Below are 27535 nucleotides of genomic sequence, written 5' to 3'. Positions count from 1 at the left end.
TCATTTACACTGTGATGCATTCCCTGGAGAGTTTGACTCACCAAGGTACCTCAGACGTGTCATTAATTCGTCAACTTTTGCAGCGAGTATTTTTTGATCAGTTCAGTGAACTAGTTGTTTCTGAAGTGAAGGACGCATTTGAACATAAAACACACCAGAGTTAGAAAACACTGCTGTGGCACCTGACAACAACGGCAGTTTGAGGTAGCTGACAGAGTAGGAGGAGGAGAAGGAGGAGGAGGATGAGAAAGCCCCCTGATAGCTTATCTCAAGTGAATAATACTCGAAAAACTTCCAAGCGTTTGGAATTTAAAAAGATTGCAGTTTACATCTCGCTGAAGAGCAGCGGCTGTGACAATAGCAAACTACCCTAAAGTAAGACATAGAAACATAGAAAATAGGTGCAGGAGTAGGCCATTCGGCCCTTCGAGCCTGCACCACCATTCAATAAGATCATGGCTGATTATTCCCTCAGTATCCCTTTCCTGCTTTCTCTCCATACCCCTTGATCCCTTTAGCCGTAAGGGCCATATCTAACTCCCTCTTGAATATATCCAATGAACTGGCATCAACAACTCTCTGCAGTACGGAATTCCACAGGTTAACAACGCTCTGAATGAAGAAGTTTCTCCTCATCTCAGTCCTAAATGGGCCTACCGCTTATTCTAAGACTGGGACCCCTGGTTCTGGACTTACCAAACATCAGGAACATTCTTCCTGCATCTAACCTGTCCAGTCCGGTCAGAATTCTATATGTTTCTATGAGATCCCCTCTCATCCTTCTAAACTCCAGTGTTTAAAGGCCCAGTTGATCCAGTCTCTCCTCATAGGTCAGTCCAGCCATCCTGGGTATCAGTCTGGTGAATCTTTGCTGCACTCCCTCAATAGCAACAACATCCTTCCTCAGAGTAGGAGACCAAAACTGAACACAATATTCCAGGTGAGGCCTCACCAAGGCCCTGTACAACGGCAGTAAGACCTTCCTGCTCCTATACTCAAATCCCCTAGCTATGAAGGCCAACATACCATTTGCCTTCTTCCCCACCTGCTGTACCTGCATGCCAACTTTCAATGACTGATGAACCATGCCACCCAGGTTTCGTTCCACCTCCCCTTTTCCTAATTTGCCGCCATTCAGATAATATTCTGCCTTCCTGTTTTTGCCCCAAAGTGAATAACTTCACATTTATCCACATTTTACTGCATCTGCCATGCATTTGACCACTCACCTAACCTGCCCAAGTCACCCTGCTGCCTCTTAGCATCCTACTCACAGCTCATATCGCCACCCAGTTTAGTGTCATCTGCAAACTTGGAGATATTACACTCAATTCCTTTATCTAAGTCATTAATGTATATTGTAAAGAGCTGGGGTTCCAGCACTGAGCCCTGCGGCACCCCACTAGTCACTGCCTGCCATCCTGAAAAGGACCCGTTTATCCCGACTCTCCTTCCTGTCTGCCAACCAGTTCTCTATCTACATCAGTACATTACCCCCAATATCTTGTGCTTTGATTTTGCACATCGATCTCTTGTGTGGGACCTTGTCAAAAGCTATTTGAATGTCCAAATACGCCACATCTACTGGTTCTCCCTTGTCCACTCTACTAGTTACATCCTCAAAAAATTCCAGAAGATTTGTCAAGCATGATTTCCCTTTCATAAATCCATGCTGACTTGGACCGATCCTGTCACTGCTTTCCAAATGCGCCGCTATTTCATCTTTAATAACTGATTCCAACATTTTCCCCACTACTGATGTCAGGCTAGCCGATCTATAATTACCCATTTTCTCTCTCCCTCCTTTTTTAAAAAGTGGTGTTACATTAGCTACCTCCAGGAACTGATCCAGAGTCGATAGACTTGGAAAATGATCAACAATGCATCCACTATTTGTAGAAACATAGAAACATAGAAAATAGGTGCAGGAGTAGGCCATTCGGCCCTTCTAGCCTGCACCGCCATTCAATGAGTTCATGGCTGAACATGCAACTTCAGTACCCCGTTCCTTTTTTCTAGCCATACCCCTTGATCCCCCTAGTAGTAAGGACTTCATCTAACTCCTTTTTGAATATATTTAGTGAATTGGCCTGAACAACTTTCTGTGGTAGAGAATTCCACAGGTTCACCACTCTCTGGGTGAAGAAGTTTCTCCTCATCTCGGTCCTAAATGGCTTACCCCTTATCCTTAGACTGTGTCCCCTGGTTCTGGACTTCCCCAACATTGGGAACATTCTTCCTGCATCTAACCTGTCTAACCCCGTCAGAATTTTAAACGTTTCTATGAGGTCCCCTCTCATTCTTCTGAACTCCAGTGAATACAAGCCCAGTTGATCCAGTCTTTCTTGATAGGTCAGTCCCGCCATCCTGGGAATCAGTCTGGTGAACCTTCGCTGCACTCCCTCAATAGCAAGAATGTCCTTCCTCAGGTTAGGAGAACAAAACTGTACACAATACTCTAGGTGTGGCCTCACCAAGGCCCTGTACAACTGTAGCAACACCTCCCTGCCCCTGTACTCAAATCCCCTCGCTATGAAGGCCAACATGCCATTTGCTTTCTTAACCGCCTGCTGTACTTGCATGCCAACCTTCAATGACTCATGTACCATGACACCCAGGTCTCGTTGCACCTCCCCTTTTCCTAATCTGTCACCATTCAGATAATAGTCTGTCTCTCTGTTTTTACCACCAAAGTGGATAACCTCACATTTATCCACATTATACTTCATCTGCCATGCATTTGCCCACTCACCTAACCTATCCAAGTCGCTCTGCAGCCTCATAGCATCCTCCTCGCAGCTCACACTGCCACCCAACTTAGTGTCATCTGCAAATTTGGAGATACTACATTTAATCCCCTCGTCTAAATCATTAATGTACAGTGTAAATAGCTGGGGCCCCAGCACAGAACCCTGCGGTACCCCACTAGTCACTGCCTGCCATTCTGAAATGTCCCCATTTACTCCTACTCTTTGCTTCCTGTCTGACAACCAGTTCTCAATCCATGTCAGCACACTACCCCCAATCCCATGTGCTTTAACTTTGCACATTAATCTCTTGTGTGGGACCTTGTCGAAAGCCTTCTGAAAGTCCAAATATACTACATCAACTGGTTCTCCCTTGTCCACTCTACTGGAAACATCCTCAAAAAATTCCAGAAGATTTGTCAAGCATGATTTCCCTTTCACAAATCCATGTTGACTTGGACCTATCATGTCACCTCTTTCCAAATGCACTTTTATGACATCCTTAATAATTGATTCCATCATTTTACCCACTACCGATGTCAGGCTGACCGGTCTATAATTCCCTGTTTTCTCTCTCCCTCCTTTTTTAAAAAGTGGGGTTACATTGGCTACCCTCCACTCCATAGGAACTGATCCAGAGTCAATGGAATGTTGGAAAATGACTGTCAATGCATCCACTATTTCCAAGGCCACCTCCTTAAGTACTCTGGGATGCAGTCCATCAGGCCCTGGGGATTTATCGGCCTTCAATCCCATCAATTTCCCCAACACAATTTCCCGACTAATAAAGATTTCCCTCAGTTCCTCCTCCTTACTAGACCCTCTGACCCCTTTTATATCCGGAAGGTTGTTTGTGTCCTCCTTAGTGAATACCGAACCAAAGTACTTGTTCAATCGGTCCGCCATTTCTTTGTTCCCAGTTATGACTTCCCCTGATTCTGACTGCAGGGTACCTACATTTGTCTTTACTAACCTTTTTCTCTTTACATATCTATAGAAACTTTTGCAATCCGCCTTAATGTTCCCTGCAAGCTTCTTCTCGTACTCCATTTTCCCTGCCCTAATCAAACCCTTTGTCCTCCTCTGCTGAGTTCTAAATTTCTCCCAGTCCCCGGGTTCGCTGCTATTTCTGGCCAATTTGTATGCCATTTCCTTGGCTTTAATACTATCCCTGATTTCCCTTGATAGCCACGGTTGAGCCACCTTCCCTTTTTTATTTTTACGCCAGACAGGAATGTACAATTGTTGTAGTTCATCCATGCGGTCTCTAAATGTCTGCCATTGCCCATCCACAGTCAACCCCTTAAGTATCATTCGCCAATCTATCCTAGCCAATTCATGCCTCATACCTTCAAAGTTACCCTTCTTTAAGTTCTGGACCATGGACTCTGAATTAACTGTTTCATTCTCCATCCTAATGTAGAATTCCACCATATTATGGTCACTCTTCCCCAAGGGGCCTCGCACAACGAGATTGCTAATTAATCCTCTCTCATTACACAACACCCAGTCTAAGATGGCCTCCCCCCTCGTTGGTTGCTCGACATATTGGTCTCGAAACCATCCCTTGTGCATTCCAGGAAATACTCCTCCACCGTATTGCTTCCAGTTTGGTTAGCCCAATCTACGTGCATATTAAAGTCACCCATTATAACTGTTGCACCTTTATTGCATGCACCCCTAATTTCCTGTTTGATGCCCTCCCCAACATCACTACTCCTGTTTGGAGGTCTGCACACAACTCCCACTAACGTTTTTGCCCTTTGGTGTTCTGCAGCTCTACCCATATAGATTCCACATCATCCAAGCTAATATTGTATGGCCACATTCTTAAGTACTCTGGGATGTAGACTATCAGGCGCCAGGGATTATCGGCCTTCAATCCCATCAATTTCCCGAACACAATTTCTCGCCTAATAAGGATATCCTTCAGTTCCTCCTTCTCACTAGACTCTCGGTCCCCTAGTACTTCCGGAAGGTTATTTGTGTCTTCCTTCGTGAAGACAGAACCAAAGTATTTGTTCAACTGGTCTGCCATTTCTTTGTTCCCCATTATAAATTCACCTGAATCTGACTGCAAGGGACCTACGTTTGTCTTCAGTAACCTTTTTCTCTTCACATATCTATAGAAGCTTTTGCAGTCAGTTTTTAGGTTCCTGGCAAGCTTCCTCTAATACTCTATTTTCCTCCTCCTAATTAAACTCTTTGTTCCCCTCTGCTGAATTCTAAATTTCTCCCAGTCCTCAAGTTTGCTACTTTTTCTGGCCAATGTATATGCCTCTTCCTTGGATTCAACACTATCCTTAATTTCCCTTGTTAGCCACGGTTGAGCCACCTTCCCTGTTTTATTTTTACTCGAGACAGGGATGTACAATTGTTGAAATTTATCCATGTGGTCTTTAAATTTTTGGCATTGCTATCCACCGTCAACCCTTTAAATATAATTCGCCAGTCTATGCATGGCAAGAAGGCCTCATTACTAATAGAGGGGGATGAATAAGCTGCTGCTGAAATAGCGCATCATATTTAGTTGGCAGAATGTTTGTGTAATCCATCACAGCACTATGTGCTCTCTCTCGAATTCATGTACCTCATCCTCAAGTTCACATTTAACTCATCAGAATGATTCAGAGAGAGAACATCATTTTGAAGTGAGCTCAATGTGAGGGGTTACTGATGAACCATTAGTTGACTTGACTAGACTTGACTATTAAAACACAATTACTACCCTTATGTTTATATGTATATTCCTTTTTGCCCCGTCTTTACCACTTCAGGAGCTGATGCTGGCTGGACCGATCTCTTGAGCATTCCAAACTGACTCAAAGCTTCCAACACCTACTGCTCTAGAAATATTCCTAAACTGTTGCTGGAACTTCCTGGATTTCAATAACTGTCAACTACATTCAAAAATTGCAAATTGCTATTCATAAATCAGCCGGGGGGAAAAATTGCCCTTTTTATAGCCCTGTTAGCGCCTCCCGGGAAATTGCCCCAGAGGTTTGGGAGGCGCTACCTTGGCAGCGGCGTGCTCCGTGGTTAGCACCCTGGACTGCCGCGCAACTGGTAATGATATCATCGTCATGCACAGTGATCCCCTCCTCACCCCGCGCCGACCCCTTAAAGCCCCGCGGGGGAAATTGCCCCACAGGTCGCAAAGCTGGCAGACATCCACTCTCGGGTTCGTTGTTTAATGGGGAGGCCTGCAGCACTGCGGGCCGTCTTCTTTTTTTGTCGGTTGACTTTAAGGTCTTGGGTGCCGGGCACCTGGCCCAGTCTCAAGCTGCTCTGCTGGCCCAGTGGAGCCCATCAGAGACCGTGCAGAGTGCACAGCAGCTCTCCGCTTTAATGGAAGGGGAGGAGCGCTGTAGTGCGTCAGTGCCACGCTGCCGCCCCAGCACCACCTCCAATGGAAGAGGAATGCCGGAGACGGCACTCCGCTTCCTTTGAGGGGCGGTCGGCCCAATTCCGCATTGGGGGCGGGACTTCTGAGCCTGCCGATAAATGTCCCGGGCCCGGAAGGATAACGCTCCCATTCGGGGTGTGGGGCAATTCTGCCCCCTGAAGTCAATGTTTTGTAGCTTGGCCGCACCCTCAAGCTTTGCGGATAACTGAAATAGCTTGAAATATTTTCATCACATTAAGTTTGGTACACGATGTTGGCTCCAGCTGGCTTTTAATGTACTTGGTCCAGATTTTGCAGCCAGCGGTGGAAGGATAGCACTCACCGAACACTTCGAGAAATGCTGCCCACAAAGTTTTAGTGGGCTCGAGAGCTTCCTCTTTTCCGGTGTGTGTTTGAATTTTCCGCCTTCTACAGAGAACCTGTTGGGTCTTCGAACAGAGCAGGCAGCAGAGAGACAGGCCAACCAGTCAGATTGAAGAATTCTTGCAGATGGCAAAGCAGGAAGTAAAAAGCAGCGGGTTATAAATTACATTTAAATCATCTCACAGAAAGCAAAATAAAGATTGTGACATGCACATGGGATTAAGGGAGAAACATAAATAGCAAAACACAAACTTAAAAAATATATATTTTAATTTTAATATTTAAAAAAAATCTGCAACATTTAAACTTTCTTCTGCGGGAATGAGACTCCACACTTGTAAAATGAATGTTTCAGGGCCAGAGAGGTTGTTCAGCAGTAATTATGACTTAGTATGCCGTTAAAAACTCAGTTACTCCTGATTGAAGAAGGCTTACAGTTTTCAAAGGTCTTCATAGCCAGAATAGTGGGTAATTAGTTTAAGTTCATGCCTTCACGGTGATTTCTGTGTTGATTCCACCGGTGAAGAGTGCAATAGTGCAGGTTGTGGAGGAGCAGGGTATCACTAACAGAAACCTCTAGATTTCCGCTTTAGCTGCGCATGTGCGGATGCCAGAAGTTGCTGTCAGTTTTACCCAATAATATGGGCGAGCATTGACAGCCTCACTGTTATTACCGCAAATGCCGGGCCAATTTTGTTTAAGCCAAAACTAGAAAAAGAAAATATTTCATTTTTTGTTGCTGAGGCAGTTTTGTCCATCATATCGCCACTAGATCACTGAAAGAGCTAGTCACTTTGTCCCATTCCCCTACCCTTTCCCTATATCCTTTCATTTTCTTTTCCAATTGTCAGTACAAACAATTAGCAAGCAGCAGGCAAAAATGTGTAAATCACTATCCTACGTGACAACTGTCAATGGGTTTCAGCACGTGTCACTGAATCAGCATTTTGCAAGGAAATTAAGCTTTTTTTTCCACTGGAGTTAGAGGTTGTCACTGTAATCTATTTAGATCATTTGGATAGTGGGAGAGGAGGCTGCTCAAATCAATCAGATCAGTATCAGGGTGGGACTGGAGGCAACAAGAACCGATAACTTGGCGGGCAGGGTTGTTTGGAGCCAATCACATTGGTGGGATGGTGGTACAGGTTGAGCACCGAAATCCGGAGTTCCAAAATTCGGAATGTTCCAAAATGGCGCTGATCCATGGAGGGGTCGTCCGGAATCCGGAAAATGTTCCGAAATCCTGATATTTTTTAAACCGATTACCACTGCGAGTTGAGCCTAGGGAGAGGGGGAAAACAAACAAAAAAAAATTCCAAAAAATAGAATATAAATTCACAAAACATACCTACTAAATCGCTGAAAAAAAATTAAAAATAAAAATTTAACTTACCTTATTTGCAGAGTTTTCCCGGCCGCCGCCGCTGCCCCCAGACCCGCAGCACCACCGCTACCTTCCCGGACCCTCTGCCTTCCCCCCGACCCGGACCCTCCACCGTTGCCCACCCCCCCCCTCCGTCGCTTCGGACCTTCTGCAACCCCTCCACTGCCCCCCTTCCCCCCCCCCCACCTCCGCCATCCCAGACCCTCCGCCATATCCCCCGCCGCCACCACGGCGCCCTTACCTCGGCCCAGGAGTTTCCGGATTCGGTATGTCGGAAAGACGTTCCGAAATCCCGAAATACCTGAAACCCGGAACGTCCTCGGTCTCGAGGTTTTTGGATTTCGGACGCTCCACCTGTACTGTAATTAACCAATCAGCTCTTATTTTCTCCTCATTATTAGTTGTTTATAAACTTGAGGCAGAAAAAACGTTTAATGAGCCGCAGTTACAGGTCTGTTTATTCAGTGTTTTTGTCTCAAAATAAATTATCCGCAAAAAAAAATGGCTAAAAGTACATTTTGAAGGTATAGCATCTGTTATTTTTACATGAAGGTTGATATTGTTAGAAGCTGGCTGAGGTGATAAGGATGTTACCTGGTGTGAAAGCATTAATTTGCTTTATTTGAGCATTCCTGTCACTTGCAGAATTGCCACAATTTGGAAGTAAAATCGGAAGTGAGGTTGGACTGTTGACACGTTTTACTTACATAGAACTTACAGCACAGGCACAGGCCAACTGGTCTATGCCGCTGTTTATGGTCCACACGAGCCTCCTCCCACCTTACTTCATCTCACCCCATCAAAATAACCTTCCATTCCTTTCTCCCTTATATACTTATCTAGCTTCCCCTTTAATGCATCGATGCTATTCGCCCCCAATTACTCCTTGTGGTAGCGAGTTCCACATTCTAACCACACCCTGAGTAAAGAAGTTCTTCCTGAACTTCTTATTCTATTTATTAGTGACTATCTTATATTTATGACATTTATTTTTCAATGTGATCTTGACTCAGAATTACAGTAGGCTGGAAAAACGCACCAAATCAGGTGTTGTAAGGGAAGGGACCTGTATATAAATCCCATGTCTTCAGCTCCAAGAACTGTCTTTACATCTGCCACATCGGTAAACCTTTCTTTCATGTACTTCAATAAAAATGATCCAAGTCATAAGCAATTTTCCTGTTAATTTTTTTTTGGGGTGCACGGCTCCTTTAAGGGTCATTCAAAATGCCGTGCATGCTCAGGTTTTCGCATTGAAAAGCCGACTGCGCGGGAGGCCCAGAGAACTGTGCGGCCGCAGTTACCCTTGTGATCAGTGCTCTTAAAGGGAGCACTGGTCATAAGGGTAACTGCAGCTTGAGCTATGACCACCTTGTGCCCCACTGCACTCTCAGTCTGACACCTTGTCCACACATACCCTAAGGCCCGTGTTCAGCATTTTGGGAGCTGTCTCAGTTTTCTCATAGCTGTTTGTCAGCTTTTTGCTAGTTATCTGGTTTGGTATGTATAATATTGTGATAGTGTACAGAGTAAATCAAAGCCATCCATGTATACTTGTGAAAAAAGATTGATCTGCTGTACTTTGAAAGGGTGTACAGTATTGGCGAACCAACTCATGCTTTAAAATTTGCTTCTTCAAAAACAGTGCACAGGTTCATAAAACATTCATTTTTCCCACTGTTTTAACAGAGCCAAAGCATATAAAACAAATGGGTTAATGACTACATTAAATAGCAGACAGGAACTCCTGACAAAAGCATGCAAGCTTTGTTCACTGATATTAGAATAGAATCATACAGCACAGAAGGAGACCATTCGGCCCATCGTGCCTGTGCTGGCTCTTTGAAAGAGCTGTCCAATTAGTCCCATTCCACTGCCCTTTCCCCGTAGTCATGCAATTTTTTCCCCTACAAATATTTATCCAATTCCCTTTCCATGGTTCTTTTGCCAATTACCTTAAATCTGTGTCTTCTGGTTACTGATACTTCTGCCACTGGAAAAATTTACTCTACCAAAACTCTTCATGATTTTGAACACCTCTATTAAGTCTCCCCGAAGTCGAACAACGGAGCTGGTCGAGTGTGGTCAGTGCTTCGATGCTGGGGATGTTGGCCTGTACTGGACCAGCTCCATTGGGCGGGCCACGTTGTCCGCATGCCCGACACGAGACTCCCAAAGCAAGCACTCTACTCAGAACTCCTACACGGCAAGCGAGCCCCAGGTGGGCAGAGGAAATGTTTCAAGGACGCCCTCAAAGCCTCCTTGATAAAGTGCAACATCCCCACTGTCACCTGGGAATCCCTGGGCAAAGACCACCCTAAGTAGAGGAAGAGCATCTGGGAGGGCGCTGAGCACCTCGAGTCTCGTCGCCGAGAGCATGCAGAAAACAAGCGCAGGCAGAAGGAGCGTGCGGCAAACCAGAATCCCCACTCACCCTTTCCTTCAACCATTGTCCCACCTGTGACAGAGACTGTAATTCCCGCATTGGACTGTACAGCCACCTGAGAACTCACTTTTAGAGTGGAAGCAAGTCTTCCTCAATTTCGACGGACTGCCTATGATGATGAAGTAGAACAATCCCAGCTTTTCTAGTCTGTCCACATAAATGAACACCCGCATCCCTGGTACCATTCTCATAAATCTTCTCTGCACCATCTCTGAGGCCTTGACATCCTTCCTAAGGTGTGGTGCTCTGAATTGGGCACAGTGCCCTAGCTGGGACCTAACTGGTGATTTATAAAGGTTCAGTATAATCCCCTCGGTTTTGTACTCTATGAGGTGGAAATTCGGTCGCGGCTCAGTTGGGGCGGTGTCCCGGGCGGAGCGGTAAATTTTGGACGGGCAAATGGTTTGCGTCTGCCATTGAAAAATTCATCAGCTGGGCCCGGAGTTTGGAGCAGGGTGATAAGAGAGTTGTTGCACGACTTTTTTAGGGCACTAGGCTGGCTAAACAAGGGAAAATCCCAAGGTAAGGAGCCGGCCTCGGGGCGCCATAACAAAGGCTGGGAGGAGGAGCGGGCGGGGGGGCAATAAAACCTGAAAAAAACCCACAAAAAACATTCCCAGTACATATAACATAAGAACATAAGAAATAGGAACAGGAGTAGGCCATTTGGCCCCTCAAGCCTGCGCCGCCATTTAATATGATCATGGCTGATCCGATCATGGACTCAGCTCCACGTCCCTGCCCGCTCCCCATAACCCCCTTAATCCCTTATGGGTTAAGAAACTGTCTATCTCGGTCTTAAATTTATTCAATGTCCCAACTTCCACATCTCTCTGAGGCAGCGAATTCCACAGATTTACAACCCTCGGAGAGAAGAAATTCCGCCTCATCTCAGAATAAGGGGCCGCCCATTTAAAACTAAGATTATGTTCCCTAGTTCTAGCCTCCCCTATCAGTGTAAACATCCTCTCTGCATCCACCTTGTCAAGCCCCCTCATAATCTTACACGTTGCGACAAGATCCCCTCTCATTCTTCTGAATTCCAATGAGTAGAGGCCCAACCTCCTCAACGCCAAGCCACAAGTTGCAAAAAGAGAAACAATCACATTTCCCTGAGGTGGGCATTACTTACCTCACTGCTGCTGTTACAGTTTGAAACAGCTGCCTTCACTGGCAGGGCGCGCTGCGGAGTTGTGATTGGTCATTTAAGTAACTCGCAATTACGTCATCACTCTGGGTTTTGATGACATTTCTGTCTATTTTCTAATGAAAAGTTCTTCAAAATGCTCACTTTTTGAAGATGGGAACATTGATTTTTGTGATAAGTGGTCCCTAAACTAATATTGGTGTGAATATATAGGACTTCCACAGAGGGGACTACGTAAAATCATTTTTTTTCAGACTCGGCGCACAGTCTATTGCCGTTTACCTTGTTACTTTTCCAGTCCATATTAGAATAATTGAAATCCCTTGCATCTTTCTGCATTCTCTTTCCCACTGTTTGGTGGCCCGTATTATACACCCAGTAGTGTTATAGCTCCTCTGTGGTCCCTTAATTCCAATCAAATAGATTCTGTCTTTGCACCCTCAAGTACATCATCCCTTTCCATCTTTGATCAATACTACCACCCCACTCCTTTTTCTCCTTCCCTATCTTTGCTGAACACATTGTCTGAGCCAGCTTTCCGTTATTGCCACTATATCATAATCCCATACAGCTACTTGTGACTGCAGCTCACCAAACTGAATTACCACGCTCTGTGCACCCATCTTAGTCTGCTTCGTATTTCCGCCCCGTCGATCCCTCCTATTTCTGAACTACTCTCTATTCTAATGCTGTTTGCCTCTCCCAGTTCTCTAATGCTTCATCCTGATGCCCATCACCTGCCAATGCAGAGATTCTCCACTGATATTAGCATTTCATGCAGAGATTGTACACTGATATTAGCATTTCATGCAGAGATTCTCCACTGATATTCGCATTTCATGCAGAGATTCTCCACTGTATTAGAAATTCATGCAAGGTTTTCAAGGTAATATAGTGGTTAAAGGAGATCTTCGAAGCATTTCAAGGACACCCTCAAAGCCTCCTTGATAAAATGCAACATCCCCACTGACACCTGGGAGTCCCTGACCAAAGACCGCGCCAAGTGGAGGAAGAGCATCCGGGAGGGCGCTGAGCACCTCGAGTCTCGTCGCCGAGAACATGCAGAAAATAAGCGCAGGCAGCGGAAGGAGCATGCAGCAAACCAGATTCCCCACCCACCCTTTCCTTCAACCAATGTCTGTCCCACCTGTGACAGAGACTGAACAGTCCAATACGGGAATTACAGTCACCTAAGAACTCACTTTTAGACTGGAAGCAGGTCTTCCTCGATTTCGAGGGACTGCCTATGATGATGATGATGATAGTGGTTATATTACTAAATTAATAATTCAGTTGCCGGGACTAATAATCCGCAGAACACAAGTTAAAATCTAGCCATGACCATTTGAGGATTTGAGTTCAGTTTTAAAAATCTGGATTGCAGTAAAATGTGAAGCTACCGGGATTGGTGTAAAAACCCAAGAGATTTATTGATGTCCTTCAGGGAAGGAAACCTGCCGTCCTTACCTGGTCCGACTTGTATGCGACTCCAGTCCCACAACAACATGGGTATCCTTTGTGTGCACTCTGAAGAGGTTGAGCAATCCACTCTGTTGCATCACTACTTTCACAGGGCCAGCGATGCCCACGTTCCAAGAATTAATACTCAAAAATTAAATTTTTTTTTCTAAAGTCAGAGTTTGTACACTGCTATTGGATTTTCATCCAGGATTTGTACACTGCCATTAGGAATCCATGCAGGGTTTATACACGAGTAGCTGAACATCCCAATTTTCAGACATTACTACACGAGTTGAAACTAAAAAAGGACTTGACTTGCAGAAATAAAAAGCAAATTATTGACAATGGTGGAAATTTGAATCAAAATTAGCAATGGTCAGTCAGCATCTGAGGAGTGAGTATGCAGGTGATACTTCAGGGCTCCTTCATTACAGCTGGAAAAAAATGAGAGAGAGACTTGCAGATTAAATAGCTTCGGGGAAAGTGAGGAAAAAGCATAAAAACAGTCAAGCACAGAGAGGAAGTATTGGTGGAATGATTGCCGCTGTGACAGACCATATCAGTCAAGTGGGAGACAGAAACAATAAAGAAATAAAGGGCATTAAAGAAAGAAAGGACATGTGCATAGCAAAAGTGCAGGGGCCTAGGCAAGTCAGAGATAATAGCAGAGATAGAGAGCTTTGGGGACCAGATTTGGGATGCTGGCCAAGTTAATAAGGTGTTAGTTGTGGCTCAGTGGGCAGCACTCTCACAACTGAGTCAGAGGATTGTAGTTTCAAATCACACTCCAGAGACTTGAGCAAAAAATCTAGGCCGACATTCCAGTGCAGTGCTGAGGGAGCGCTGCACTGTTGGAGCTGCTGTCTTTCGGGTGAGATGTGGTCCACTGCTGCACTGTTTGGAGAAAAGCACGCCAGTTCTTCCCAGTGGCCTGGTCCGTATTTATCCCTCAACCAATATCACTACAAACAGATTATCTGGTCATTATCTGATTGCTGTATGTGGAGCTTGCTGTGCACATATTGGCTGCCGTGTTTCCTGCATTACACCAGTGACTACACTTTAAAAGTGCTTCATTGCACGTCCTAAGGTCATGAAAGGCGCTACATAAATTCAAGCCTTTCTTTGTACAGTAGGTCCAACAACTCCAAAAAGAGAGAGAACAGATTAAGAAGAAGGGTGCAGGCCATACCCACATCCTCAATGCTGTGTTCTGTCAGAGGATCTTCCCTCACCCAATCTACAATCTGCTTTCCCCTCGCCTCCATCCCATCCCGGATGGCAACAGATCCACCCCACCCGCCACCAACTCCCCACATCATCAGGGTCTCCCTCTGCAAAGGAAATTAAGGATATAGATAAAGCCTGAGGTTACTAAACTCAATGCTCAGACCAGAGGGCTATAGAAAGGGTAGCAGAAAGATAGCTTGTGTTGAGCTTCGTTGGAACTATATATGAACGCACAAACAATGACCGGCAGGTAAAGAACCTCTGGTCCATCCAGTCGGTCCCACACAATTGCGATACCTTGTGCATTACAACATATACACTCCAGCCCACCCCAAACCATGTGATCTCCTGGGAGAGGCAAAAAAAAACAGATAAAAAACCCCGGACAATTTGGGAAAAAAAAATCTGGGAAATTCCTCTCCGACCCATCTAGGCGATCGAAACTAGTCCAGGAGATCACTCTGGCCATTAAATTCCCTGCAGTACCTACCTTCTGTAAGAGATGATCTCCACCACAGCCAGAAACAAATCCAGCTTTCACTTGAAGGAATTCAGCGAGTCTGCATCCACCACACGAAACAGCAGCTTGTTCCAGACGTCTGCTATTCTCTGGGGAAACAACCACCTCCTGACGTCTAACCTAGATCTAGCCCTATACAAGTTAAATTTGTGACCCCTGGTCCTGCCTAACCAATCTAATTGAAATAAACTGTCAGCTGGAACACTATCTATTCCCTTCATTATCTTATCATCATCATCATCATAGGCAGTTCCTCGGAATCGAGGAAGTCTTGCTTCCACTCTTAACATGAGTTCTTAGGTAGCTGTACAGTCCAATATGAGAGCCACAGTCTCTGTCACAGATGGGGCAGATAGTCGTTGAGAGAGGGATGGGTGAGACTGGTTTGCCGCACGGACTCGAAGTGCTCAGCACCCTCCCGGATGAGCTTCCTCCACTTAGGGCGGTCTTTGGCCAAGGTCTCCCAGATGCCAGTGAGGATGTTGCACTTCATCAGGGAGGCTTTGAGGGTGTCCTTGTAACGTTTCCTCTGCCCACCTTTGGCTCGTTTGCCGTGAAGGAGTTCTGAGTAGAGCACTTGCTTTGGGAGTCTCGTGTCTGGCATGCGAACTATGTGGCCTGCCCAGCGGAGCTGATCAATTGTGGTCAGTGCTTCGATGCTGGGGATGTTGGCCTGGTCGAGGACGCTAATGTTGGTGCGTCTGTCCTCCCAGGGGATTTGTAGGATCTTGCGGAGGCATTGTAGGTGGTATTTCTCCAGCGACTTGAGGTGTCTGCAGTACATGGTCCATGTTTCTGAGCCATACAGGAGGGCGGATATCACTACAGCCCTGTAGACCATGAGCTTGGTGGCAGCTTTGAGGACCTGGTCTTCAAATACTCGTTTCCTCAGGCGACCGAAGGCTGCACTGGCGCACTGGAGGCAGTGTTGGATCTCGTCGTCAGTGCCTGCTCGTTGATAGGAGGCTCCCAAGATATGGGAAGTGGTCCACGTGTGTCCAGGGCTGTGCCGTGGATCTTGATGACTGGGGTCAGTGCTGTGTGGTAAGGACAGGCTGGTGGAGGACCTTTGTCTTGCTGATGTTTAGCATAAGGCCAATGTCTCAGTAAATACGTCGACTATGTCCTGAAGTTCAACCTCTGTATGTGCGCAGACGCAGGCATCATCCGCCTACTGTAGCTCGACGACAGAGGTTGGGGTGGTCTTGGACCTGGCCTGGAGACAGCGAAGGTTGAACAGCTTCCCACTGGTTCTGTAGTTTAGTTCCACTCCAGCGGGGAGCTTGTCGTCTGTGAGGTGGAATGTGGTGGCGAGGAAGATTGAGAAGAGGGTTGGGGCGATGACACAGCCCTGTTTGACCCCGGTCCGGACGTGGATTAGGTCTTTAATAGATCCCCCCCCAAGTCTATGCTGCACTAAGGTATAGAGTCCCAACTCTTTTAGCCTATCTTGATAACTAAAATGCTTTTGATTTGGAATTAGTATCAGAGGCCAAGGACAGAGAGTGGGAAGGGGAAGTGGGTATTAAAGTGGCAAGACACAGATAGCTCAAGGTTGCACTTGTGGACAGAATGGAGGTGTTCAACTCAGCAGTTAGTTCATCTATATTTTGTCTCCTCAATTAGCCAAAACTATAGACCGCTACCAGGTTGGGATTTTTGCTACCAGGTTGGAAGTGACGTGGGAGACTTCAGGTTCCCAGCCAATTAAAAGGAAGGGGGTCTGATGACATAGTTTGATGATATGTCATTATCAGGTTTTCTTAAAGGGACCATGTTTACATTCATTTTGACAGTTGTGCTGTCAGTGTTCTGCAGCATTGAGGTGCTGCAAACACCGACAAGCACTGCACAAAGGTGCACGGCTGCACCCAGGCTCTTCCATCACTCCCTCCAGATCTTTATTGAGCGAGTCACAGCATGCAGGGAGATTTATTCCCTTCCAGTGGGCGGAAGAGACCTCCCCAGGAGATCAATGCAGCTTGGTTGCACATTGCACAGGAGGGCACAAGCAGGGATGTAGTCAAGAGGACCAGGCTGCAGTGACGCAAACTTTTCAATGATCTCAGTAGATCACAAAACATTACTGCAAAGCCACACTCAACCTCATCCTGCTGTGCTACTCATAACATCCCCATTACTCTGCCTTCCCTACCCTACTCCTGCACATCCTTACTCACACCAACTTACCTTGCACCTCCACTCATTCCTCTCTATCTACATTATCACATCCCCATCTCACTAGCCACCCCTCACATTCACCCTCATCCTTGGCCAATCATACCAACTAACAACACACAACAGTAGGCACTTGGGTCTTTTAGCCAATGTTTATGTAGAGTTTCTGTTAATGAGTTGTCCAACATTGAAATCTTTATTTTTAACCCTTTGCCTTCTTGGCCTTTGTTTGCACCTTTGCAAGTGGTCTAGTGAGTTGTAGTGAACGGTGAGACACAAGTATCCCTCGCAATGGTGATTTGTGTGAAAGGAATGGCTTGGACATTGTAGGGATGCTTTATGGTGCTGGTGTGGGGTGGTGCCAACCTGGTTCATCGTGTGGCAGTCAGGATGTACAACGTCAAGTGAAGTAAATGTGGCCATGGCGAGACCACCCCTGGTGTCCTGGACAGCAATGTGGTTAGGTGCTGATGCCCTGTGTCCTGTGCAGCAACAGGTGATTGTGGTGAAGATTGGTATTGTTGTTGGTGCTGCTGGAGTGCCTGGTGATGCTGATGTTGGGGCTGATTGTGGTGGTATTCTGAGGACCAAGGTGAGATTTTTTCAAGGGTACCGATGCTGATGGAATAGATGGCAGCTGAAGTTGAGATGACAGAAGCGATCTGTCAGTGGTGAGAGAGTTTGCTCCAAGGAGCTGAAAGTGGATAGCGAGTTCACTGCAAACACTTCAAACCTCCATAAAGCTGAAAAGTGTCTTCCAAATCCTGAAGGCTCCAGCTTCTAAGATTAGAAATTCAACAGCTGTGAAATATTAGAATTTTTACACCACTTCTGCAGCTGTCAACTATTCACAGCAATCGAGAGTCACTGAGAACCCGACACACTTACCTGACGTGATCCCTGAGCACCAGGAACCTCGTAAAAAAGTTGGAAAAATCATTAGGGCCTGGTAAAATGCTGCTTAAATGCCTCTCAATTGGCTCACCCACCCCTTAGTGCTGGGTCTGCAAACCAGAGTGTGATACCTCCCCGCTATCAATCTTTTAGATTTTGAGAGCGGATCCACCTCCAAACCCGCCCTTTAAGTGCCGGCAAGATTCTGGCCATATTGTGAGCAGTGAAAACTGTTCATTAGATTAGAGGTAGCACACATAAATTGATGTATGCACAGCACATTTGGAGCCTTAAGCAGCGGAGTGAAGGGAAGTGAATGGATAGGGTGTTCACTGGTAGAATGCTGGTTGAGTTCCATTTTTACCTCTCTTACCTAAAGGTTTAAATCTTTATTGATTTGAAAATATTGTATCTAGCAAACTGCAGACAGAGCAGATGGTGAGTTCTGCATAATATTGTCCTGATAGCATAATATAATTTTCTAGAATTGCTACCATAGCAACACTATATTAATGGAGTCTCACAGGGATAAGCAACCATTCCTCTGTTTCTCCACTCCAATGCTAAATGTTACAATTTTTTTAATGATCGCCATTCCCGTCTTGAGATACCAAATGAACACAAATGCAAATCGTACAGATCACACGGTACACAAAATCATAGCTGAGGATTAAGCTGTTTAACCCTTGGAGAAAGAGCGGAATTTTAGGAGAACATTCCAATAGCATTTGAGCATTTCAAATATTCAGTATAAACGCTATGGCCCAAAGTCCCATGAGCCACCCACCCCTCACTGTAACCATGGCAACTGGAACTTGTCCTGACCCCGTGAGGGAGTGGCAATTCCCAGCAGTGGGGAATGGATTTGGCAGTGGTGCCTGCAAAAGGATGAAAGCGTGATCTGAAATATAAAAATCCGGCCTGCTTCCAAAAGGTTGGTCAACTTTACCACCGTCACCTGCTGCATGGCTGGCTGCCATGAGGAAACTGGCCTTTCGAAGTGTTATGGGCGCCAACCTCCATCAGGATGTGGTGCTGGGGTTGCCAACTCTGGTTGGGTGCATTCCTGGAAGGTTCAACGCATGAGCTCCTGCCTTGAACCGCACTGCCCTCCAGGTGCACCGCCTTCCCGCGCCAATTGGAAAGGGAGCAGGCTTCTTGTTAGCCAGTTGGATTAATCTTGACTGTAAGTGAAAGTCTTTTATTTCTCCATCCCCAATATTTTTGTAACTAGCAAAAGTTTCAAACAAGATGGAAAAAAACCCCCCTTCATTTTGTTTACTGCCCCGACAGCTTTTCCCTGAGGTGCTCACAGCAGTATCCTGAAGATGGATTTTCAAATCCTAGAGACGCTAGGGCAATCCTGGAGGGATGGCAAGTGGCAACCTCATGCGGCCCTCACTTACAAGTGTCCATTACCCTGGGGCAACTGGCCGGAACCCCAGCAGATGACATCATCCCACCACTCCTACCTCCCGCAGTGACATCACTACCGAAGGGAGTAAAAACTAAAAATCACCTGCCTCCCGCCATTGCTGGAAACATTGCAGCTTGCCAAACAGGACAGAGACCTGCAACGCAGGGTTCAAACTCAACCGCTGACACCCTCAATAGCACTCCAGATCCACAGAAAAGAGAGGTGCAGCTTTTGAGTCCATTATTACAGCAATAGCATCCTGCACTTGGCCTTAATTGCAGGAAAAATGTACCGGTTTCTGTTCGAGCGTTGTGTACTACGAGCATAGCTCTGATTCTCCAGCTAGCTTCAATACCACACCACAAAATATTGCCAAAGGTCAGAGCTTCAGAATCCAAATCCTTTAATAATATAGTGCGAAAACTGTTAATAAAGAATAAAGATAGATCTAACATTTTCATAACTCAACATTAACAACAACTCAACATTAACAATTGATTAACAATAAAGCAATAATCAAGAGAAGTTACTTATCTCTTACTGTATATGTTGGGGAAAAAGGAAGGCTTCTCTTCCTTGGGGTGGACTACCTGATATAGATAATCGACACCTTGCCCTTAGCCCTCTGTATAACGACCACGGAATTAAACAAACGAAACCTTAGGTTCAACCGGCTTTATTTCGAGCATATGCAAGGGAAGGTTCAATCGTGGAACCTTCAAAATACAAGAGGTTTCGTGTATAATTAATGCAGGTTTTGGAGAGGAGCTACCCTCCTACAAAATTATCGATAGGTCTATTGCTATCAGCAGAGTTACATTGATTTGTCGACTCTTATCAGCCTGGCTCTGAGTGGTGCATGCAATTTTCCATCTCCCATCATATGTTAATTGTGTTGTTCCATGATTTGCACTTTGCCACAGTCTGTATGTCGCCTGAAGTAATTCTTCCCAAAATACTGCTTTCTTATCTCTTCCTCAAAGACTTCTAATCAAATTTTGCAACTGCTGACTTCAGCTGTTTAAGTTGTTACTAAGGTTAACCATACAGCTTTAATGCGTTATAAGTGTGCTATACCTACATAAGCAAGTGTTATATACATAGGCAATTTCTCAGACCCTCCTAATACTGATTAGTTCACCACCTTCAGCATTGTGGTCTGACCACCTATCTGTCTCTTTGCCTGCTACAATTTATACGCCTTACAGTACATCACATATAAATACAAAAATTCCAGAACAATTGGATGACGAGGTTACTTACATCACTGTACTTCTGGAAAGGTTTGATACAGCAAGAGATTTGTTTCTAATCACTAAAAGTTACAGACAGTCTGAGCTAAAATGGATGCCGTTCCTGTGTTGGTTTCCTCTTTGGTTTTGCTTTCTCTTTGTTCTTTTCTGTCCAATCAGAAAAACACCACCCTGTGGCTGGAGTACTTCATCACAACGACTGTGTCCAGAATTAAACTGGCTCCAACAATACAAAAATTGTGCCGCGGCATTTCATAGAGACTTAATACATGCTGAGCCAAAGAAGGAGGGACAACCAAAAGTTTGGTCAAAGGTGTGGATTTTAAGGAAGGTCTTCAAGAAGCAAAGGTTTAGAGAAGAGATTCCAGCCTAGTTGGCTGAAGGCACGGCTGCCAATGGCGGGGCGAATGGAGGGACAGATGCTTCAGAGGCCAGATTCAGATAAAGGAGCGTTTGGTGGAGTTTTAGTGCTGGAGGATATTACAGAGACAGGGAGGGACTGGGCTCTCGATTTAAACTTGAGAAAGGGAATTAAAAATTTTAGGCTTTCGGTTACCAGGAATCAATGTAGGTCATCAAGGACTGGGTGATGGGTTTATGCGATAGGATACAGGTGGCAGAGTTTGAATGAGCTGAAGTTGACAGAAGATGGAGGTTAGGAGGCCATCCAGGAGAGTATTGGAATTACCGAGTCCAGTGGCGACAAATGTATGGATACAGGTTTCAACGGTAGGTCATGCAGAGGCAGGTGATATTATAAAACTAGCAGTCTTTGTAATAGAGAGGATATGGCATTTGAGTCAAATAGTCTGGTTTTGTCATAGATTAATCCGCCTATGCGTGATTTAGGTCAGAAAATATTACTACATGCATTAATTTGCTAATTTATCCTTATCTCTGCCTTTGTAATAAGTCGGCAATGTAGAAGTATTGTAAAACTTTGTGTAATCAGTTTTTATATTGAAGACATTATTGTGTATTTTCCCTCGGTGTCGGAGGCATAACTATAGCTCCATTCACATGAAATGCACCAAAACATGCAACAGAATTTAGGGGCGATGCACATCTAATAACTGGAGGAGAAAAAAAAAAGCAATCCCACAATTTCTTCACATAGATAAGGAGACTATATTGAAAAATGCGTGAGAAATATTAACAGATGGAAAGTTATCTTCGCCAGATATTCTCACCAGCTGGCATGCTAAGCTTGATTCGGTCTGCTCTGTTCAGGAAGCTTTAGATCAGTGCTTACAATTTGGCATCTCTGCTCTCACCAGCATCACAACATCTGTGGCAAGAAACCTTAGTGAGTTGTTCGAATTCATAATAAATCACAAGAAGAGTGATTTGAGCTTGGTGGTAGATTTGAGGGCCTGATCTTCAAACACTCTTTTCCTCAGGCGGCGGAAGGCTGCACTGGTGCACTGGAGGCGATGTAAAAGCATTACACATGGGTAACCAACACTAGTGGTTCTCAAACTATGTTGGAATGATCCTACCAAAAATATTTTCATAGTGGTAATCAGCTTAAATGCAGGCTATCTGTATCACAAGATCACAAAATGGACACGATGAGGCAGGTAATTCAACCCAACTCATCACATCTATTCAGAAAGTGATTCAACCCCATAAGCAATTCGAGAGGAGGGAGTCTCTGTTCACTTTGAGCCCTGACTCCATATTTACACTAACACGACCCAGCATTGGTGTAAAACAGCCACTTTGAACTGACACCTCACTAATTACAGATAATTACAGCAGTAGGTCTACGAAGTTTATACTGTTATCATTCTTCTTCATCGTTAACACTTTGGAGGTGATTTTAACCCTACTCGCTCAGCATAAACCTGGCGGATGGGCAGTTAAAATCGCCCTGGCTCTTCGCTGTCCGAAAGCCGCCATGATCGCAACATGTGCAATTTTAACCTGCTCTTCTGAGCAGACAGCAAGGACAGGCGCCCGGAGCCAACAGGGTCCTTCTTTACATGTGTTGTGGCCCGATGACATCATTGAAACCCGACTGTAATTTTAACTCAAGTCTGAGCAGGGAATCCTCTTGGAGTTAAAATTGGGGTTGGCTCGTTCACTATTCATGGTTTCCCAGCCTTCACTTCCACTTCTCTTTCTCCTTCATTTGTTTCACTCTCCCTTCCTCTGCCCTCCTTCCGCCTCTGTTTTTCTGTCTCCTCTCTTTCACATTTGTTCCTGATCTCTCTCCTTAACTTCACCTCTTTTTCACTCTCTCCTTTTTCATTCACTCCTACATCCTTCACTCCTGCTTCTCCTTCAATTTAATAAGTGAAAGCAATACGCAGAGAATAAAAAAATGTCAGCAGATTAAAATAACAATACAGTTCTTAATTCTCACCGATATACCTGCTACATTGGCTCTCGGTCCAGCAACGCCTCGATTGAAACATTTTCATCCTTGTGTTCAAATCCCTCCATGGTCTCGCCCCCTTCCTATCTCTGTAACTTTCATTCCGACAACCCTCTGAGGACTCTGCGCTCCTCCAAATCTGGCCTCTTGCGCATCCCCAATTTTAATTGCTTCCCACTGGCGGCCGTTCTTTCAGCTGTCTAGGCAGTATGCTCTGGAATTCCCTCCCATAACCTCTAAGCCTTTATATATCTCTCTCCTCCTTTAAGACGCTCCTTAAAACCTATCTCTTTGACCAAGTTTTTGTTCATCTGTCGCACTATCTTCTTATGTGGCTCGGCATCAAACTGTGTTTTGAAGTGTCTTGGGACATTTTGCTACATTAAAGGCGCTATATAAATGCTACAGTTGCTGTTGTATATACACACAAAACATTAAAGTATGGAACATGTAAAATAAGTTGCTTAAACCTACATTCGCCAACATAGATATATATATGTAGAAAAATTAAAAAGAAAATCCACTTTGTTAACACAGTTGGCAAGGGGCCTACCCCAAGTTCTTATGTTACATTTGCACTAGTAGCGCAGTGTCAATTCAAAGTGGCTGTTTTACACCAGTACTGGGATGTGTTAGTGTAAATTTGGTGTCAGGGCCCAAAATGAACAGAGACTCCCTCCTCTAGAGTTGCTTAAGGGGGAGAATCACTTTCTGAATAGATGTGATGATTGGGTTGAATTACCTGCCTCATCATGTCCATTTTGTGATCTTGTGATACAGATAGCCTGCATTTAAGCTGATGAATTGTGATCACATTTCTCGTTGTTAGGAACATAGGAACAGGAGGAGGCCATTCAGCTCCTCGAGCCTGTTCAACTATTCAATAAGATCATGGCTGATCTGTAGCTTAACTCCATCTACCCGCGTTGGTTCCATAACCTTTAAAACCTTTGCCGAACAAAAATCTATCAATCCAGTTTTTAAATTTTTAATTGACCTCCAGTCTGAACAGCTTTTTGAGGGAGAGAGTTACAGATTTCCATTACCCTTTGTGTGAAGAAGTGCTCCTGACATCACCCCTATACGGCCTAGCTCTAATTTGAAGGTTATGCCCCCTTGTTCTGGACTCCCCCAGCAGAGGAAATAGTTTCTCTCTATCCACCCTCTCAAATCCTTTAATCATACTAAACACTTCAATGCGACCTCCCCTTAATCTTCTATATTCATGAGTTCCTTAGCCATTTCTACTGACTAACCAATACCATGCAAGATCAGCTAGTGTGATTTAAATATGCTGTATTGAACCAGTGTGCATTTATGTTATTTGCAAAATGTCAGAAGGTATTGATGTAAGCATGACTATTCCAACGCACTCCTGGCTGGCCTCCCACATTTTACCCTACATAAACATGAGGTCATCCAAAACTCGGCTGTCCATGTCCTAATTTGCACCAAGTCCTATTCACCCATCACCCCTGTGCTCGCTGACCTACATTGGCTCCTGGTTAAGCAATGTCTCAATTTCAAAATTCACAACCTTGTTTACAAATCCCTCCATAGCCTCGTCCCTCCCTATCTCTGTAATCTCCTTCAACCTCACAACCCCCCTCAAATTCTGCCCTCTTGAGCATCCCTCATTATAATCGCTCCACCATCGGTGGCTATGCCTTCTGTTGCCTAGGCCCTAAGATCTGGAACTCCCTCCCTAATCCTGTCTGCCTGGCCACCTCTCTCTCCTCCTTTAAGACGCTCCTTAAAACCTACCTCTTTCTGCCGTAAGTTCTTCTTATGTGGCTCAGTATCAAATTTTTGACCTGTAGCACTCCTGTGAAGTGCCTTGGGACATTTTATTACATAAAGGCGCTATATAAATACAAGTTGTTGTTGTTGAATGTATTCCCTAATACATAAACTTTCAGCACGATCCATCAATTTGCACAGTCCATAAGTAACACTTTTTGTCTCATCAAAATATGTCAACTGTTTGAGATTCTCAGCAAATCCTCTGATACAAAGGATGGAATAACATGGGAACATTCCATTCGTTAATGCTGAAAATGCCAGCCTGACCCTGGTAAAGGGGATGGAAGAACTGGCAGCTTACATTCCTGAAGCTCAAACAGTGAACACCCCCACCCCCACCATCCACTCTTCCCCCACCGTTAGATTTTAAAATTTAAAGACAAGCGGTCAAATTTCAGACCTTGCGCGATTCTCAACATCTCTGTCTTTCTCAAACATTTCATCCCGATCGGCCACGATAATCTCTGCCACCGGATGTTGTCATTGTTAATGTGTCTAATCATTCTGTCTTTTTTTTCCTGCATCTGTTCACAGTTGAAGATAACAGCTTGGCATTAAAGGCGAAGGTGACCATTGATGACCTCTTCAGCAAAGAATTCCAGACTCATGATGTAGAGGCCAAGTGGATCAGCGGTAAGTAGAGTGGTCGGTTTTGGGTGGGCAGGCCTGAGAAAACATCCTGGTCAAAATGTACAACAAAGGATCTGTAAAATATTTGCACTACCCCTCGCACACACACAGAAGGCAAGAATTAATCAGTTCTCTATGTGCAGCATTTTTGAATATTTCTTCTTATTTCTTCTCACAGAAGGAAGTGTTTGTGATTTTGCTAGGTATTTCAGACAAAGAAAATCATCACAATGCATTTCTAATGTCGCCAAGGAATTTTGACCCCGTGAAGACATACTTGACATTGCGATGTATTGATTTCACGCTGTTTACCCAAAAAATGCATTGTTCTGAACTGGATTTATTATCAAGTTGAAGGATCGGGTGATGAGCAGTTTCAGGGCTTAAGATTTTGAAGAGATTCCAACAATACCATAACAAAGTAAAAGAGTAGAGTAAAACTGCCCGATGTATCATCCAAATACCTCACTGGTTGGTGTTTCTGTGCACTATCATTCTGTTTTTTGCTCCCGACTAGAACAACCAGTGAAGTTTAATTCTTACGGTGTCAATGACACGGGAGGGGGGGTGCAAAATTGCCCTTTTTCATAGCCCCATTGAGGCGCAATGAGGTTATCGCCCGAGGGAAAGGGTCAGTAGCGCCTCCGGGGAAATTGCCCTGGGGGTTTGGGGGGTGGGGGGGGCGATGTGTCATTAGTGCTACGCCCCGTGAGTTGCGCCCTGGGCTGGCCCATTGCTTTGCGGGCTGACCCTTTTGTGCCCCACGGGCAAAATTGCCCCATGGGCCACAAGGATGGCACCAACTGATGTCACCGCCAACTTGGGCGAGCATAAAGCTTGAGGACATCCGCCACTGGGGCACCCCTCGAAGGGAGGCCGCTTGCGCCGTGGGCCAGCAGATATTTCTGTCAGCCGACTCTTCTGTCGGCCCGATAATGGCAGCTCTCGCCTCGACCGGGCCTGGTCGAGGGAGTCCCTGGTGGCACAGTGGCGGCCGCCAAAGGGACCGTAGACCGTGCAGCGGTCCTCCCCTTTAATTGAAGGGAAAGAGCGTTCTGTCACACCCGCGCTACACTGAGCATGTGCGTGGTGCTGAGATTTCCGGCGGGCTGCTGTTCTCCGGAGCGAACCTCCACGGATGTGCATCGCCTCCGATAGCACACCGCCTGCGGTGAGGCACGGAAGGGCCGACTTCCACGCTGGGGACGGAACTTCCGGGATGGGCGATAAATATCCCGGTCCCGGAATGTTACAGCCTCCAAACGTTTCGTCTTCAGATTTTCTAATCTGATTGGCGAGTGAAGATTGCTACTGAAGAGAGAGATTGGGACTTATCTTGTCACCTCCAGATGCTGGCTTTGAGCAGTGCAGGTCCCTGTTGCGCAGGACAGCACGTGTGACAACGTGGCAAGCGTTGTCTTACACAGGTTCCTGCTCTACCATGCAGCCTTAGTGTGATTCAAAACCGAGGGGTCAAAATTCGGTATCACCCGGCGCAAAAGTCCCGCCCCCGGCCGCGAATTTGGGGTTACCGCTCCCGAGAGGAAGTGGAGCGCACTGTTGGGTGTTCCACTTCCTGTCGGGGGCGGGACCAGGGCGGTAAGCACACATATTCTCCAGCGCCATGTGGTCTCTCCGCATTGCGCTGGCGCGAGCACAGGAACCCCCCCCTCCCCTTCCGTTAAAGGGGCGGTGCATGCCACGAGTTCTGCAGTGGGGTGAGGGACCTCCATTATGCCACCGGAGATGCGGGGTGCCGTGGCTGCAGCCCGGCACAGAAGCGGAGTGCCGGGCTCCACTGTCGCGGCACAGACCCTCACGAAATAGACCGCGAAAAGAAGACTGGGAAGCTTTTAAAAGCCTGCAAAGAACGACTAAAAAAATGATGAAGAAAGGGAAGATAGATTATGACAGTAAACTAGCACAAAATATAACAACAAATAGCAAGAGTTTCTATAGGTGTATAAAAACGAAAAGGGTGGCTAAAGTAAATATTAGTCCCTTAGAGGACGAGACCGAGGAATTTGTAATGGGGAACATGGAGATGGCAGAAACTCTGAACAAATATATTGCATCCGTCTTTACGGTAGAGGACACTAACAATATTCCGACAGTGGATAGTCAAGGGGCTATAGGTGGGGGAGGAACTTAACATGATCACAATCACTAAGGAGGTGGTACTCAGTTAGATAATGGGACTAAAGGCGGATAAATCCCCTGGACCTGATGGCTTGCATTCTAAGGTCTTAAGAGAAGTCGTGGCAGGGATTGTGGAT

General features: G+C 45.5%; 1 protein-coding gene and 1 long non-coding RNA gene across 4 annotated transcripts in view; one reads left to right on the top strand and one right to left on the bottom strand.

Annotated features, from left to right (window-relative positions):
• The window catches only part of LOC139264709 (uncharacterized), a 44916-nt gene extending 24376 nt beyond the window's left edge, over positions 1-20540 (bottom strand). Inside the window, exons 1-3 of the long non-coding RNA XR_011593401.1 lie at positions 20457-20540; positions 6952-7797; positions 6476-6635 (exon numbers count right to left, since the gene is read on the bottom strand). This is a non-coding gene — a long non-coding RNA (uncharacterized lncRNA). The remainder of the gene's footprint in view (positions 1-6475; positions 6636-6951; positions 7798-20456) is intronic.
• dpp6a (dipeptidyl-peptidase 6a) overlaps positions 1-27535 on the top strand; it is an 828704-nt gene that overhangs the window by 52436 nt on the left and 748733 nt on the right. For all 3 annotated transcript variants that reach the window (XR_011593400.1, XM_070881647.1, XM_070881648.1), the window contains exon 3: positions 25164-25262. Coding sequence is in view for 2 of the 3 variants with exons in the window: in XM_070881647.1 (XP_070737748.1) it covers positions 25164-25262 (99 nt within the window). In the remaining variant the exon portion in view is untranslated. The remainder of the gene's footprint in view (positions 1-25163; positions 25263-27535) is intronic.

This window comes from Pristiophorus japonicus, chromosome 5, assembly GCF_044704955.1.
Source record: "Pristiophorus japonicus isolate sPriJap1 chromosome 5, sPriJap1.hap1, whole genome shotgun sequence".
NCBI lineage: Eukaryota > Metazoa > Chordata > Chondrichthyes > Pristiophoridae > Pristiophorus > Pristiophorus japonicus.
This window is presented reverse-complemented; position numbering and strand designations above follow the sequence as displayed.